This window comes from Thamnophis elegans, chromosome 2 (assembly GCF_009769535.1).
Source record: "Thamnophis elegans isolate rThaEle1 chromosome 2, rThaEle1.pri, whole genome shotgun sequence".
NCBI lineage: Eukaryota > Metazoa > Chordata > Lepidosauria > Squamata > Colubridae > Thamnophis > Thamnophis elegans.
This window is the reverse complement of record NC_045542.1, coordinates 112,258,725-112,276,359: the sequence shown is the minus strand read 5'-3', so window position 1 is coordinate 112,276,359 and position 17,635 is coordinate 112,258,725. Positions and strand designations below refer to the sequence as shown.

Here is a 17,635-nt window from a genome sequence, read left to right as displayed (position 1 = left end):
AATCATGTGGTGATTGCTGTAATGCATTATGCATGATAGCCCAGCCCTGTGTTGGCAGATTTGTTTGGAGGGCAGGACACATCACATGCTCTCTCTTGGTCTGTGATGACAAATCAAGCCTCTAGCTTCAGAGGTGCTCAGAGCACTGCTTGACTTTGGTTCATGACTATTGTTTAGTAATTAAGAAATCGTTGTTGCCATAGGGCAAAGGGAAACAAGAAAAAACTGGAAGTATTTATAGCAAGAAATTTAGAAAGCTTTCATATTGTATTATGATTATCTGACATAATAACAACCAAACTTTTCCTCTTTTTTTCAGCTTTATTACCAAACAAAGGAAACTACTTAGTTAATAGCTACTTATCATTTTTCAGAGACACAATAAAACCCAGGCTACTGCCAAATGCTGAGGTTTAATTGATATCCTGCTGATATTATCTATTATAAGTAATTCAAGGCAGTGAACATAGCTAATATTCCTTTCTCCACAACAAGAATCCTGTGAAAAGTATTGGGCTGAGAGAGAATGCCCAACCTAAAGTCACCCAGCTTGATTTCATATCTGAGGCTAGACTAGAACTCTCAGTCTCCTGGTTTCTAGGCCCACAATGGACCAAAATGCCCTTTAAATATAAAAATAGTGATCTAAAAACAATACAGAGAGGAAATGCACTGTGGTAATTTTTAAATAAAAAAGTGAATTCTTAAATTTCAAGTTCCATTTGAAGCTGAAGCCAAATGATTCCCTAATTCTGGTATGGGTGTGAAAGGCAGAGGTGTGTGTGTGTGTGAGGGTGGGTGTGGTATCATAGGCTTATATTGATTTTATATTTCTGTTTTACACACTTTAGGAAAGACTAGTATCTTAGTGCGCAAGACCATGCAGGTCAATGAGAAGAAAAGTGTCTTGTATATTAAAGTAGATTCTTGTTATATTCTGTAAGATAACACTCACAAATGTAAAGTCTCATGCTATAGTCCAGCATATTATTTATTTATTTAAAATATGTATGTAGCCCACCTATCTTCTGACCAACTCTGGGTGGCTTCCTATCAAATACTAAAAAAAAAAACCATACAAAATCATGTTAAAACTATGATTGATGTAATTTTACTTACATGGAGATGGGGAATAATACAGGCAATGTCTGTTTCTCCCTGGCTGTCCATATCTCAGAATTACAGAATAAGAAAGAATTGCTATAGCTCTTGCTTCAGTTAGTTGAATATGTGTATCCTATATTAATTGGCTCACTGTCTTCATTGAGACGTTGAAGTACTTTTTGCTACTTATAACAAAATACAGCGATATTACTCTGCAAAGCTGGGTCTCACACAGATTGTTGTAGACTGTTTGCAGCTTAGTCTGATACGTAAGTTCAGTCATTAAGGTTTAATCAATAAACATAGCTAAGCATGACAAGTATATACCTCTATTTTTAAAAACAGAAACACCTAAGCTTGTGATCTTTGTGCAATAGAAAAGTATTTAATTATTGCACTAGTAAGCAGGACAGGACACAGTCGGAAGATGGATTGGTAAATTCTATTCAGATCAGTTTGATTTTGGCCAGCAGAGACCCAAAGCAATTACAAGTTGATGGATGGCTTGTGGCTTATACGAGTGAAATAAATGGCTTGAGGGAAGTTACTTATGGACAGATGTCCAGACACAACTCAAGGGATTAAATTTAACAGCACTTTGACCATCTGGGGTCTGGGGATCACAGCCAAAAAAATACAGGAAGCCCAAGTGACTAAACAATATTGCTTCTTCCAAGTTGTACAATTAGAGGGTCTGGATTTCTTCTTTAAATCTTCAATCCCTTAGAAGCATGTCAAAATCAAGTTTGCCTTTCATCACTTCAGATCAGCTCTATCCCAATCTTATCCCATGTTTGCTATGAGAAAGTGATTATAATTATGCTTTAAAATTATATTCATCTCTGATTTCCCCCTATAAATGTTGTATTTGGAGCACATATTCTTCATGCAGAAGAATCCAGGTTCAAACTTCGATATCTCCGTTTAATTCACTCTACACATATAAAGCGATACACTAGCTAAGATGATGGACTTTAAGACTATTTTAACCTGGTATTTAAACAGGTTACCGTATATACTCGAGTATAGGCCGACCCGAATATAAGCCGAGGCACCTAATTTTACCACAAAAAAACTGGAAAAGTTATTGACTCGAGTATAAGCCTAGGGTGGGAAATGCAGCAGCTACCGGTAAATTTCAAAAATAAAAATAGATACCAATAATGTTTTTGAATATTTATTTCAAAGAAAAACAGTAAACTAGCGGTGTATTCAATGAAATACTTCACTCACCTCATGATGCTGATGTCCCGCTGTGATGATGATGTCCCGTGCAGCCGCGGGAGCGATGTCCCGCCTCCTATGACACACGGCACAGTGATTCCTATCATTGGATCACTGTACCAGAGGAGGTGGGACATCGCTATGTGGCTGCTTGCCATAACAAGGAGGAGGTGGGACATCGTTGCAGAGCGGCAGGAGGGGGAGGAAGGGGAATCATAAGACAGCCCTGCATTACATTAGAACGTGAGGAGGGGGGATGGTGCGGTGCGCGCTGCACGGCAAACTGACACAGAGGGAGGGGAAACTCACAGGGGCGCTGGGCCATTCACGAGTGTCACCCAGCGGCATGGCCCCGCCCCTTTTTCTCCTCCATTTCGGGCAAATTTTTCACTGACTCGAGTATAAGCCGAGGCGGCTTTTTTCAGCCCAAAAAGTGGGCTGAAAAACTAGGCTTATACTCGAGTATATACAGTAACTGCAAAATACATTTTTTGAAACCAAATTAATAGTATAGTTCCGTTTCCCTCTTAATGTGGTTTTGTTGCTTAGAGCCACGGCTTTTCCTTTTGAAATGTTTAAAAAGGTACTTAAAAAAGAAATGCAGCAGTACTGATTTGAACCTGGATCCACATGCAAAATTTATTTTATTTATTAAATGTATTTGCCAGCCATCTCATCACAGGTGACTCTGGGTGGCTGGCAGCATTAAAAGCAATAAAACCATAAAATAGATATTTCTAATAATATTAAAAATAAAAATTAAAGATTGGGAGGGAGGGAGGGGGATGTGCAGGGTGGGAGGTGGGATCTTCTGTTGGTTCATCAGCCACCTCCAGTGTGATACTCCCGCCCCACACTAACTGGCAGAGCCAGGTCTTCAGGCTCTTGCGGAAGACCAGGAGGGTGGGAAGATATCTTACCCCAAGGGAAAATGTCCCAAAGGGCAGGAACCATGGCAGAGATGGCTCTTCTCCTGGACTCTGCCAGCTGAAATTCCTTGATTGATGTGGTCCACAGTATGCCTCCTCTGCTGGCATGGGTGGGGCAGGGCAGTCCCATTGGGGTGAGACAGTTCCTCGGGTAATTTGGACCCATCCTAGATGCTATTGTGTGCGAACAGCTATAATTATGTTCTATAGCTATGCAGAAATATGAATAGCAACAGAAAAAATCCTGTTCTAGGTTATTCCGGTTTTAGTTAACTTAATCCCATTAAGCCTTTTATTTGTATTAAGCTTTTTATGTATTTATCAAATTTGTATAGACCCCATCTCAGATAGAGTAACTCTGGGCAGCACTATGATTAACAGAATGATGAACAACCCAAGGATTACTCTAAGCTGCAGAAGAATTATAGTCTACAGTTTGAACTACAGTGCCTAGTATATCTGAACCAAAAGGCTACTCTCTAAATGAGAGGCTAGATTTTATCTTTGAGAATGTTTTTTCTCTAAAGAATGCTGAGCTGACATCACATCACAGTTATTGTTGTCACTCCTTGTCCCATTTATACCATGTCTTTCTGTAAGTACAGTACAGATATTTTACTTCCTCAGTAGTGTGCTTTAGATTTGTTGTTCTGTAGCTTTCAAAATTCCCAGCCAACTACTTGATTGTCAGTTCCAACCATTTGGAGAGGGTTGGGTTAATGGAAAGCTGAGTTTCACTGACATTACAATGCTAAGCTAACTGAATAATTTAATATCTGAACCTCAGGAGATGAGAACAATATAATAAAGTTTCTGCTACAATGGGAATTATATTTCTCATATTATGCTGCCTCTTTTGTAGCATCCTTAAAAAATTACATTAAAGCCCATGGCTGAATTCAGATTGTTATCACAATTTAGCTCAGTGAGAATAACCTTTGACTCTCCCTATGTTTGTATATATCCTCCTTGGGCAAGAAGCAGGCTGCAAATATTTCTATCCTAATTAACCACAACTTGGCAACATCAACCAATGCAAAATAAACTATGATTAATATTAAATTAATGAATATTAATATTAAATAATGGGGGCAAACAAACTAGAGATGATACAGATACATCAAAACTGAGTACTGAACCTAACTACATTTGTTTCTATTTGCTGATCTGTTTCCACTTTTTGTTTATGTGTTCGTTTTTTATGTGGGTCTTGTACAATGCTTGTATAATTTGCTCTCTTAGTATCTTGTGATAGAATGCATATTTCTCTTTTTTTAATGTATAAATGCAGTTTCTATTCATGCTTAATGCTTGAATAAGGGCGGGAAAAGATCGAAGGATTGAGAATGGAAAGAAATGTATTTAATATTTCAATTATTTAATATTAATATTTATCAGTAACTTAGTGTGCTAAGACTGAATGTAAACTCAAATGAGTTGTTTCCATGACACATAACATAAAGGATAAATATATTTACATATTGAGAGTTGCACCTGAGTTCTACAAGTTCATAGCAGAATGCCTAAAGTAATTCTAATCGGTAGTTAATTGATTCACTTGCAATCTCATTAAAATAAGCTAGTAAGAACAACCAGTTCTTTCAAGTTTTTATAAGCTAACAACCAGTTTTTAATAGCTCAGTCATTCAACACAAACCTATTAAAATATTTAAAATGATGTTTCATTGATCTGTTGTTAAGCTTATTATAAGTATGTAACTGATTGATTATTTGGTTAATAATAGGAGGTTGAGAAGTAACCTTAGAGTTGTATTTTCTTTTATATCAATTAACTTGCTGAAAACTTCCTGTAGCATTTAAAATATTTTAAAACTGCATTACATTTTTGACGGAATGAACAAAACATCACAAGAATTAAAAGATTAATAACATATTACTATGTAGTATATATGCAGACGTATCAGGCATCCATGTTTCGCATGGTATATGAACACAATTTTAAAAAAGGAAAATGGTAAGCTGATTTGAATAAATTACAGGGCTTTTCAAAATATTTTGTTCTGTTAATTTTTAGCTAAATACATTTCCCAAAATATTAAATATAATTGTTCTAGATAAAGATGTTTTAGGCTTCAAAACTATTTTGTGATAGGAAACCTTATGTTCAGCATTGGTAGTTGAATACATTTATAGTGCTATATCTATTTAGATGGCTAAAATAAAAATTATGATTGCAGAGTTTATTACCATGTTATTGAGATTTTTTCTCTAAAACATTTTGCCAAAATTGTAATAAAAAGCATCTGGTGAGGATCCTATTGGAGGCAGTTATAACTTGCCCTTAGTAATACATAACAAGACATACATTCCTTTAAAAAGACAAAAAAACTCTATACAATTTGTATATATTTTATATTTATACCTGCTTATTAAGAAATCATAAATGATTTGAAATTTAAATTCATTTGCTATTAAAATCTCCCAGAATAAAAAAATATAATTGAATTTGCTCATTGTCCCTTATAATAACAACAAAAAAAATTCAGTTAATTAATGTTTTACTCCAGTTCTTGTGAAAGGTGGAACACCCATTCCTTTTTAACACAATTACCAAGAATCATTTACATATGCATGAGAGATGTCTATATGCATATATGACTCCATATAAAATATTGGGTTGAGAGTAGTTTTTCAATTGCAATTCACAATTGTGTCTCACAAAATAAACAACAAAGTATACATGGAAAATGCTTGTATAGCATGAAACTGACTGCATCAGTGGATCAAAAAAGGATTGGATTTCCCCTTAAGATTTGTTTTTAATAATAACAAGATAAAAGTCGTAAAATAAATAAATAAAAGGGAACTTGTTTCTTTTTCTGTATTATTCTGATTCTTCAAATCATGCCTGTGGTATAAGAGATCTACTGGCCAACTGGTGATTAATTAATTAATTGTTGAATTGTTCTGATGAGAATGAGATTAGCTCATCTTCCAATATCAGTTGACCTTGTCCTGCTTGTGAAGGTGAATTTAATTTTTGGAGCAGAATATAAATATTAGTTGCCATTTCTTTATTGGGTTCTGATGAATTGATAATATTATGTGCCATGGTAATGCAATGTCTGCAAAAAGAAAAGCGAACTCGGAGACATCAGGAATTCAGTAGTACAGCCTTAAGCAACATATATTTTTATTATTGACTTTTTTCTCCTCCCATGAACCATATTTAATATTTCTTCTCATCTATGAGAAGCTCATCATGGGAGAGTGACCTCTCAGTGATATACAGTAGTTCATAGCATAATTTGGCTGCCCAAGCTGCCAGTAGAAGGAAATGATCCATGAAGGAGGCCATCTATAATAATGGTAGATAAATATAGGAAATGGGAGGCTGTCCTAGACTAAAATAGTATGGAAGAGAATATTTTGTCAGCAAAAACAAAGTGATAATATGTGTAAGATTGGGAAAACAGGATTTTGATTGATGGAATATTTAATTATATTCGAGTGGTGTTGACTTAGTGACCACAGAAATAAACCTTCGATAAAATAAAATATTTGTAGCTCAGGGGTTGAAATGAGGGGTTCTTGGTGCTCTCTGAGCTTGGTTGGAGGTTTTTTGTTTTTTTTGCAGACATTTAGCAATAGCAATAACAATAGCAGTTAGACTTATATACCGCTTCATAGGGCTTTCAGCCCTCTCTAAGCGGTTTACAGAGTCAGCATATTGCCCCCAACAATCCGGGTCCTCATTTTACCCACCTCGGAAGGATGGAAGGCTGAGTCAACCCTGAGCCAGTGAGATTTGAATAGCCGAACTGCAGAACTGCAGTCAGCTGAAGTAGCCTGCAGTGCTACATTTAACCACTGCGCCACCTTGATTATGCAAACTGGGAAAAATTGATTAGTGCTAGAACTGATGATGTCTATGGAGATTCTCAGCAATCCAGGTCATGGAAGGTCAAGCTGAAGAATTTTCTTGGATGAGAAGCGAAACGTCTTCAAAAAAAAAAAAAACCCCAAGAAAGCCCAGTTACCTCTGGAAAAAAAGCATCTTTGGGATAGCACTGTTGATGTTACCTAGTTTGCGTAATTAAATGTCTGCAAGAAAATAACCAAAATCAGAGAGCACAAGGACCCCTCAGACCTTCTCAATGATGATTTGTCCCCTACCTGCCTGAAGCAATTGTTAATATTCTGACCAAAGGTGTACATTTATTTCCTTTTTTTTTCAGGGAAAGTGGGAATGTGTTTGCCCAAAATTTGCAACCTCCTTCAATTGTGCCTGTCTTCCCCAGTTTTTAAAACTCCTACTCTAAGTTATATGGAGAAAGATTTAATTCATTTGTTTTATCCTTATAACTCTCCTTGCGTTAATTGTACATATTGACAGGTATATTTATCAAAAGAGTTACATTAATTTGCCAATATAGCCATAATTGCTATTTAAAAGACAAAAAAATTGAGTTAATCATAAAAAAATAACAAAATCGATCTGTTTGGTACATATAAAGAGAAATTTTGGCTTGACTGCCTCTGAGGTGACTTGTATGCTTATATGGTGAATATATGCTTCAAATGGGACCTTGTGGATTCTATTTATTGCTGCTAATGTTTGACTCTTATCTCAGTACTATATTCATAAAATCAAACTGATTTAATTGAAGCGCCTATTGTGATCTTATAATAGAACTATTGAAAGTAGTCTATAAAATGTATAAGATTTGCTTCTTTTTAAGATACCACAAATCTGAGAATGCAAGCTTTTTTTAAAATGAGCTCAGATATTGCTTTTATATATGCCATTTTCTGTTAGCTAATCTCTCTTGAAAAGGACATTTTTATCTGTATATCTGTCTGTCTTCCTAAAATATATTGTTGCAGTTTCATGGATAAAGACATTGGCCTGCTTAAATCTTTTCCTAAGGTACAATAAACATGCATTCTGCAAAATGTTATTTAATTTTTGATGATGAGGACGACAATAACAACCACCAAAACCTGCTTTGATTTCTGTTCCAGGCTTTTGGTCAGGCTCATACCAACCATAAGAAAGTAGCAGCAGATGGAGAGAGCAGGGAGGAGACTCTGATACAGGAATCTGCCACAAAAGAAGAATACTACATGAAAAAGGTTATGGAACTGCAGACGGAACTCAAGCAGCTGAGGAATGTCCTTGCCAATACCCAGTCTGAAAATGAACGCCTAAATTCAGTTGCCCAGGAGCTGAGAGAGGTGAGCATTTTTAAGCAGTAATGGTTGAATGGAAAAGCCTTTGAACCTGAAGAGTTGCATTCCCTTGGAAGAGGTAGTTATGTGGCAAGATATTCCGAAATTAGAAGTATTTGGAACCATTTCTCAGTTTTATGATTTGCCGTTCTGTCATATAGCAGCACTGAAGATAGTTGTTATACAAATATAAGCCTAAGACTGTTAATAGGTATCCTTTCTGGGCTTAAGGCTGACCAATACAACATACTTTTTTCATTGCTTTTCTGTGCAAAGGAAAAAAAAATGAAAAGAAAAGAGTCTGAGACATAAGATTGAAAGGGATGGTGGGTCAGGTGAGTGGATGGAAGGACAAATGTGCACCTGCCTCATTCCGTATACATACAGGACTGAGATTTTACACTTGTGTATATCCTAAATGTTATGGGTGTGTTAAATGTTAAGTCTTATTTAATTATACAAATAGTTCTCATTTAGCAACCACAATAGCAATTAAGCCAGGTAGTCACTAAATGAAACTGCACCTGTGCTTACAATCTTATTTCAGCTTTCTTTTGCTTGACAGACTTGACAAAGGTCATTAATATCAGGATTGGTTGCATCACCATCATAACTGAATGATCACTAAACAAGGATTACCTACACTCAGAAGTATATGGTGTATGAACAGAGTTTATCCAATAGATGAGAATGTTTGTAGGTCAGGGTTCAACTTGAAGTCCTTGAAACTTTGTGAGTTTGGTTGTTTTCGCGCAACAATGTCACCCTTCCCCCAAGGCAGATGCCCCAAAATTCAGTGAGGGAGAATAAGGTCCTTGCATCATTGCACTTGCCATCTTTTGCTTTTATTTTTAATGTTTTATTGATTTGATTACAATTTCTTTGCTTGTTTGTGAGCCACCCAGTCAATGATAGCCAAGAGGCATGTAAGTTTAATAAATTATTATTAATATTGATATTGTTTCTGTTTATAGCTCCATTAGTGAAGCTTCTGTTGAGTGCTTAATCGCCTCATGGTTGTCACAAGAATAGTCTTTCTCTCTTATGTTTTCTAGTTATCCTCAATTCTTATCCTTTTCCCTCTGTCCTGTGTTCAATTATCTTTTATTTTATTCCTTATCCTCCATCCCCCAAAATACTCCCTTGGCTTTTTGGCCGCCTTCATTTATAAGGAAATGGCGGCACCTTCACCGCCGCCGCATGGCTTTTTCTGTGGCTTCCAAACAGAGTCTTCTAGCAGTGGCCACTCTGGGTGTACGCTTTATGGTTGTGGGCCAGCTGCCGGCAGAGCGTACAACCATAGAGTGTACTCCCAGAGAGGCCACTGCTGGAAGACTCGGAATGGAAGCCGCAGAAAAAGCTATGCGGCGGTAGCGGCAGAGGTGCCCTGGCTCTGCGGGGAGAGCTGGGCCAGGGCATCGTGAGGCTGGGAGGCGCGTGAGCGAGAGTGGAACAGGTACTGATGTAACCACACCTCTCCAGCCATGCAGAGCGCCATTCACTGGCATTTCGAAGGCGCCAAGCCGTGGGAGCCAGGCGGCGGTGAACAGGCACTCACGCGGCTTGGCGATGCCCCTAGGTGAGTGAATGGCGCTGTGCCCGGCTGGAAAGGGGGTTTGCTGTGTAGCTGCTCGTGAGCGTGGTCGCTTCATGGCTGCTGTGTTGCACTGCTGCAACAGCACAACACAGTCATTCGCCCATGAGGCTGTGCCCGGCTCTTTGGGAGCCCGCTCGGAAGAGAGCAGCCGCCCGGCAACCCCAAAACAATAAACCCTTCCCTCATAATAAGGCCCAAGCCATATTTTGTGGGTAAAAAGAAAATAAGACCCTGTCTTATTTTTGGGGAAACACGGTAAGTCTAAGTGCTATTGCTAGAAGAGTTTGTACTTCAACCCCATTTTTAGTTCAACACTTAGTTAATGGAAGTTGGAAAGGAGCATTACTGAATAGGCCTAGCTGATTTATTTGAAGCTCTCCATTGGAGAAAAATGTATTGCAGAAGTGCTGAAAAGAGCTGCCTCTTATTGAATAAAGCCTTCAGTAAAGCCTCAGATTATAGATGCTGTGATTTCCCCATTTTGGGAGAACGTTAGGAGCAAAATGGGTATTAAAACTTCCATTCCACTTGATCCCAAGGCACTAAGATCAGCTATAGATGACTTCCAGGTCTCTTGGACTCACAATTCAATGACCAGAAGTAGCATCTCGATTATGAGCTAATCTCTGAGGGAAATATAGCTGCTTCCTTCTTTTAAATTTTAACTGAAGACATTTCTGTTTTAGGACCAACCTACATTTTAGATGGTCTTTTATAAATATATTGTCTTGTCTGATGGGTAATCATGGTTGATTGTTTCATTTGCTTAAAACTGTTTTTATTCCCTTATACACATTTTTGGATGCCTTTAGCAGGAAGAGGGCTAAAAATAAAAGTTAATAATAATATTTTGCCTTTTAAAAATCCTTAAACCTGCACCATTCTTTGTGTTTATGTGTGCATATGTGTGTGTGTTTATGTGGGTTTTTTTAAATTTAAGATGGGTGTGTTTGGGATTTTTTTGTTTGGGTGTTTAGGGTTTCAATATTTTTAATAACATCGTGTTTTAGGATTTTTTAAAATAGATTTTACAGCATAAGATGTTATCCAGTGTGGTTGTGGGAGAGTCCAAGAATGTGTAAACTTTTCCTTTCTGCCCAGAGACTGGGTCATCAAATTGTAGCTATGCCTCCAGGCTTCTCTGTCTGGCTCCAGTTCGACTCAGTCTTGCCTGAGAAAGACATATATATTTTTGGCTGGAGGACTTTCAATATTCTTGAACTCTCCATCAACCAGATCTTTCAGACTCAGCTGGTATCTGCAAAGGACTCAAGGTCTGTACCTGTGCGCATCTACCGCTCGCCACCCTGCCAGCTCAGAGCTCATTTGGTGCGCTGGTTCTTGTTCTTCCTGCCGCTATTAGAGCTGCCAGCCACATTTTCATGGCCAGGGCCTTCCGTTTATTGGCGGCTGCTCAGGATTCCCCTGACCACTTTACTGGGAAAATCCAAAATTCTATTTTATTTTAGAAATGAACTCTTTTTTTAAAAAAAGGAAAGAAAGCTGGGGGTTTGGGATCACCTCTCTACCTCCAACTTTCTCCTTATTTGTTGTCATCTATGAAGAAGATTTTAAACTGGTTAAATTAATTGAGCATCTACTTTTCTGCTACACCTATGTTTTCTTAACATATAGAACTGCAACTCCCCTTTGAAGATGTTTGTTCTTGTATTGTGTATAGGTATGAGTGCATAGAAGGATAATATATTTTTAAATAGGTATGATACAAAAGATTACTTTTAAATCACAGCTGTTTCATTTTCATTTGTTCCTGTTCAGACATGCTGATAGGGTGGTTTCTAAATATGAATGTAGCTCTTCATATTTGCTGGCTCAACAAATTCTATCTCATGTGATCATTCTAAAAAATGCATGTCATTTTATGTTTCATTATTCAGACCAGGCTGTAGTTCAGTGAGCAAAGTAGATAATTTGCATGTAAGTAGTTCCAGGTGCATTTCCCAGTATCTCTGGGTCCAGTTGTGTAAAAAGTATGTAAAAGCCTGAACCATTGCTGCTGATCACTGTTGACTGAGGTAGAATGGATCAATAATCTGATTTGATTTAAGACAAGGTTTTTTTTAAAAAAAAAATCCGTGTTTCATTTAAGTAAGAGTGAATTGCAGAAACTTAGACTAATATGGTTGCTGCTCCTTAAAGCAGATATGTGGATTGTTTCCAGAAAGAATAGCTCTTTCATTTTAGATTACCCTGAAAAATTTGATAGTTCTATACTTTATACCATTTAGGAACACACAATTATTATAAAGGTTTTTGCTGTCAGACTTTTAGAAGAGGGTATGGCCAGATGAAGACATAGGAAGTTTTGGGCATTACTCTTGTTTTCAGCAATCTAGCTTGGCACAGTTGAGCTAGTGCTTGTAAATTATTTCATTGGTTTCTCCTTTTATAAATTTGTGTTCTTCCCTTTCATGTGTTTATTATGTCAGAAACAAGAGATTATAACACAAATGCAGTAAGTTCGCCATCACCATTTCCCGAAGCACATCTGGATTTTTTTCATCCTTTGTAAGTGAGTGAGGGTATTAAGATGGCCATGCACTAAATTTTCAGGCTTTGTTCCCTGCCCATTCTTCCCTCAGTTTATAATCAGAATCTCTAAATAGATAAAAGGAAATTCTGCTTTTGTATAAAATAATTAAAGATTTTTGCCCCTGTCCCACAAAGTCCTGTAAGACTATAGTCCAAGTGTGTTCAGCCCTCAGCCCATGAGTCTCATATGGCCCTGTACAGCTAGTAATGTGGTCCCATAAGATTATGGGTTCTATTATTATGTCACATTATTATGTGGTTCTATATTATAAAAACTATATGTAGTTTATATGTAGTTGAAGACAATTCTTCTTCACTCAGGTAAACCAAAAGGTTGGACACCAATGTTTTAGGCCAGTGATGGTTTTCAGCGCCGAGTGCTAAAACTGGAGCATGCATGTGCACACCAGAACCCAGAAGATAGCATGCACACAGCAGCCACCTGCTATTCCGAGTTCCTTCGCACGTATTGTGCCGGACAACTGGCCTGGCATGCATGCACACCAGACTGCTGCTCTTTTCTGGGTTCTGGCATGTGCCAGCACACAGGCCAGCTGGTCTTCATGTGAAGAGGTTCTGTGTGCCATAGATTCACCATCATGGTTCTAGGCTGTGATTTCTTCTCAATTAATCTTTCTGCATTTATTTGGTTTATACATAAAAATAATTCCAAAAGAAATCTGCAGCTAGGAAAGGAAGAAAGGTGATGGGAGAAATGTGGATTCTGTTTAGGAAGATGGTGATGGACTGTATACAGCTTCTATTCCCCGCCCTCCCAATTCAACCAATATTATTTCCAGCAATTGTTTATTTTTAGGTTCCAGTGCTGTCACCATAGTAGCCAGCTAAGCTTCTTGTTAGACCCTCATCTGCCTACATTGGCTGTCTGGGGCTTTTCTCTATATACACAGTAGCCTGATTGTTCCAGGTCTCCAAAGTTCTCATAAGCACCTGCCTGAGCTTCATTGCTAAGGAGATAAAATTCCTAAAGTTGCAGTCTCACTTAGGGTTCCAATAGGATGTGTAACTAAAATGCTTGAGTCCTTTAACGTTTCATTAATTTCTTGTTTGTGCTTTCTCAGAAAGTGTTCAGCCAACAGAGAACAAAAAAACAAACATACATACACTGTACTACAGAGAGAGAGAGGGAGGGAGAGGGAGAAAATGTGAATCTTAATTTGCAATTGGAAAACCTACACTAAAAGCAGCATGTTCGGAGAGTATACCGTTACAGTTATTTAAGGATAATTAAATAATTGTTATTGTAAAAGATGAGACGAAGCAACAAGCTTCTTTCAATGTCGCTAATACTGAGAATGTGGCAGGCAATAATTTAGATGAATTAATTTTTGTGCTCTGAATGAAAAAGAAACTATATTGTGGAATGGAGGATTTATTAATAACTCTAGTAATTTGTAACATTTTCTAAGGTTTTTTTATAGACAGGATTTTGTCTCCAATATTAATAGAACATTGCCCATCTGGAAAATGTGACCAAAGGGATATGAAGAAGATGACTCATTTCCTTTGACAATTCAGAATAAAAGTCTAGGCTTGCCTTAATTGTAACACATGAAGTATATGATATATAATTGAATTATATGATGCCCATGAATCATATACCTAGGGAACACACTTAGAAATCATAGATCTACTTCTTCATGATAAGGAAAAGGCTGTGCCAGATACAAGCAACTCTGAACACACGCAGCTAGACTTCAGTAAGTTAAAAAACCAAAGATTTTTGAAGAATTTACCAAAAAAATAGTCTTGGAAGGAAAAGAATAAGAGGTAGCTAAATATGAACAGGATAATTATCTAGGCATCAAGAGTTTATTTTATATACTGTAGATCGCTCTTAACTTTTATAATTGAGCCTGAAATTACAGTCATAAGTTATTGCAGTTATTAAGTGAGTCATCCTATGATGTGATCCAATTAGGGATATTAGCTTGTGGAAGATCAGTTGCTCCTAACAACATAAGTATCACAAATTACTGTACTTCATTTGTTATTTAATTTCTTCCAAATTTTTGTAACTCAGTGGCCATTATTTTCCCAGGATTGTCTATATTTTTTTAAAAGTGTATTTAATTGTTATTTGAGGGCTTTTTACAATTTAATTTATTTTCAGTGATTCTTTTCTTATAATGCATTCAAAATATTTCGGCTTAGCCTCAGTATTAGTGTTTGCAATGTGTAGCATGTGTTTTCTTTAGTGTCAAATAATTTTTTGTACTTTAGGTTCAAGGCATTCTCAATAATTTATTCCACTACCAATCTAATGACATCTGTTTTTATCTTTATTTTCAGCCTTTTTGATGATCTAGATTTTGCAGCTATATGATAAAATTGAAAAACAATGACCTTCAGAATATGTTCCTTTGGTACTTCTGCATTCTTAACCTTTTGTGTAAACTTGTAGTCTTTCTGCCTAGTAACAAATTGCTATATTTGTTCTCCACCTGTTGGCATAAGGTTGCCATTGCCTGATAGCATAACCTAAAAGCTCTTCTTTAACCTAGATGTATCAGGCTGACATTTCTACTCCTTTTCATTGCCTTCATCAAGTGATTCCTCACTTTCAGCCCTCCAATTTGTACCAGTAATGCTTCTGATGTCTTATCCATAGGTGGTGATAAGAATCAGTAGAGCTTTTGCATTGGATTTTAAATTATACTGTGTAGGTGAATCCAGCCACATCCCAGCTCTTGAATGTCAAATACTGTGGCTGTGGGGCTACTTCCAGCAATAATGCTAGTTGCAGACATTCTGTCTCCTGCTGGGAGCGGGGCCCTGGGAAAATCCCTCTAACCATGCCCACTAAATCCAGAGTTTAAGGGAGGATTCCCCAGCCCTTGGTCCATGGGCTGGCACAGAGCCACGACATGCCAGAAACCAGGCCGTGCAAAGATGCAAAGCCCCATCCATAGGATGCAGGTGTCACACTAAACCATGCCTTCTCGGTCCACAGAAAATTCTCTTTCCATGAAAGCAGACTCTGGTGCGCAAAAGATTGGGGGCTGCTGGTTTAAGGAGTTGTATTCTATTATTCCTAATTTTAAGATCCTTTTCAATGCATAACATTGGGAGGGACTGTTTGGTCTACAAGATCCAACCTCTATCCATTCTCCTTTATCAGATCCATTTGTTTTGTTTTTTTCACCTCCCAATTTGTCACAGTCCAGTTTGGTGGATGCCTATGATCATATTTGCTTAAAGTCATCGTGAACTGAAATGAACAATTAGGGAATCCCAAGAACTCTCTCTCTAGCTGATTAAAAGGAGAATGGAAACAAGTGACTCTAAGCAGTGGCTCACCCCTGGTTATTGCAGGTCCTGGAAGCAGTATAGGTGCACTATTCCTATATTGCACTTCGGTGCAACATCCATATAAGATGGTTGTGATGGAGTTCAAATAGGAGGAAAATCCTTCCATATACCTTGAGCTCATAAATAATAATGAAATAGAAATAAATACAATATCCCCTTGCTGGAAAAGATTGCATGCCAGCATTATTGCAACTGGATGTGCTTCCCAGTAACTGTAACCATGGATACATCCTACTGCACTGCCTGGAAAAGGAGAGATATATCAAAATAATGGCTGCAGACAAATGTCAAGACAGAAGGTCAAAGGCTCTCTGTGGGGCAAGGAGATTAACCTGAAGTAAAAACAATATCCACCCAATCTGGCATTCTCAAAAGGGAATTTAAAAAAATCACTGGCATAATTATCAGCCTTTGTTCATAAAGGAAGAAAGAAGGAAGAAAGGAAAGAAAAAGAGAAAGAAAGAGAAAAAGACAGAGAGGACAAAAGAAAGAAAAAGAGGAAAAAAGAAAAAGAAAAGAGAGAGAGAAAAAGAAAGAGAAAGAAAGGAAAAAGAAAGAAATTTAGTATCTTGCTCTCTTCTGTCTGAGTGAAAAGGAAACAGTCAAAATACTTATTAGCCTAATTGCTGTGCATATTAGAACTAGTGCAAGAATCTACAAACAAGTCAAAGAAAATGGTCCCGATTCATTAACTATGGAAAATGTCTGCTAAATGTTCTCATCTATCAAGAACATTTTGATAGAACATCTACTGTATCAAGAGGAAGAGTCATGGAAGCAAGTGTTATCCATTGGAACTATTTATTTCTTGGCCCCTGAATCAAGAGCAGACCCCCAATTGAATGGCTGGTTTCAGAAGGTCATTGGAGCCTGGAGTGTACACTAAATGTGGTTGGTTTTTGTATAAAATTATTATATTAATGTTTATTGCATTAATATTTGTCCTAATTAATGTTTTTATTATTATATGATTAATTTTTAATTAGTGTTTTGCACTTAGCAATGCTCTGGAGTGATGAATAAATCATTAGCCATTAGCTTTTGACATATTGTCTACAAAGCACTTTGATTTTTTCAAAAGCTTGAGTGGGCGGCTATTTTTAAATGAGAGAGCTGCTAATTGAAAACAGGCTTCTTACTACAACGGATTTTTCTTGTTAATAGAAAATTGGAAAACAACACATACCAGAGTGACTCTCAGTTTATGTTAGGATTATAATACCTTTCTCAAATTTCTGGCCATTGAAATGTAAGAACTCTGAAAATTCTGCTTTCAGTAGGGGAAAAAAATCAAGTAATTAAAAAAAGATGGGGCAAGGCTTTTCTGTTTACAAGAATCCCTAAATATTGTCCATACAAGCACAAATGCAATGAAAGAATTTATCCGTTCAGTGCCATTGTGTCTTTTAGTCATATATTAGTATATATGCTAATATACAGTAAAAAGGACCAATTGCACAAGTCATCCATAATACATCTTCGAGTCATGGCTGTTACCATTTTGGATTTTATTCTGAATCAAGGCGAAATAGCCTATGCATGCTCTATTAAAAAAGAATGAGTGAAGTAGCTGAAAGATATCACCATAATTATGATTTTATATTTGTAATTTGGAGAGGGTTGGAAGGAGGCTTTCCTGTGCATTCATGAATCTAATTTTCACACGATTACACCACATGATCTTTATTCCTTCAGAGGCAAA

The 17,635-nt window shown here is 37.1% G+C and overlaps 1 protein-coding gene across 2 annotated transcripts in view; it reads left to right on the top strand.

The window, feature by feature from the left end:
* BICD2 (BICD cargo adaptor 2) overlaps nucleotides 1–17,635 on the top strand; it is an 83,019-nt gene that overhangs the window by 48,103 nt on the left and 17,281 nt on the right. For both annotated transcript variants that reach the window (XM_032211059.1, XM_032211060.1), the window contains exon 2: nucleotides 8,244–8,456. In XM_032211059.1, the coding sequence (XP_032066950.1) occupies nucleotides 8,244–8,456 (213 nt within the window). The remainder of the gene's footprint in view (nucleotides 1–8,243; nucleotides 8,457–17,635) is intronic.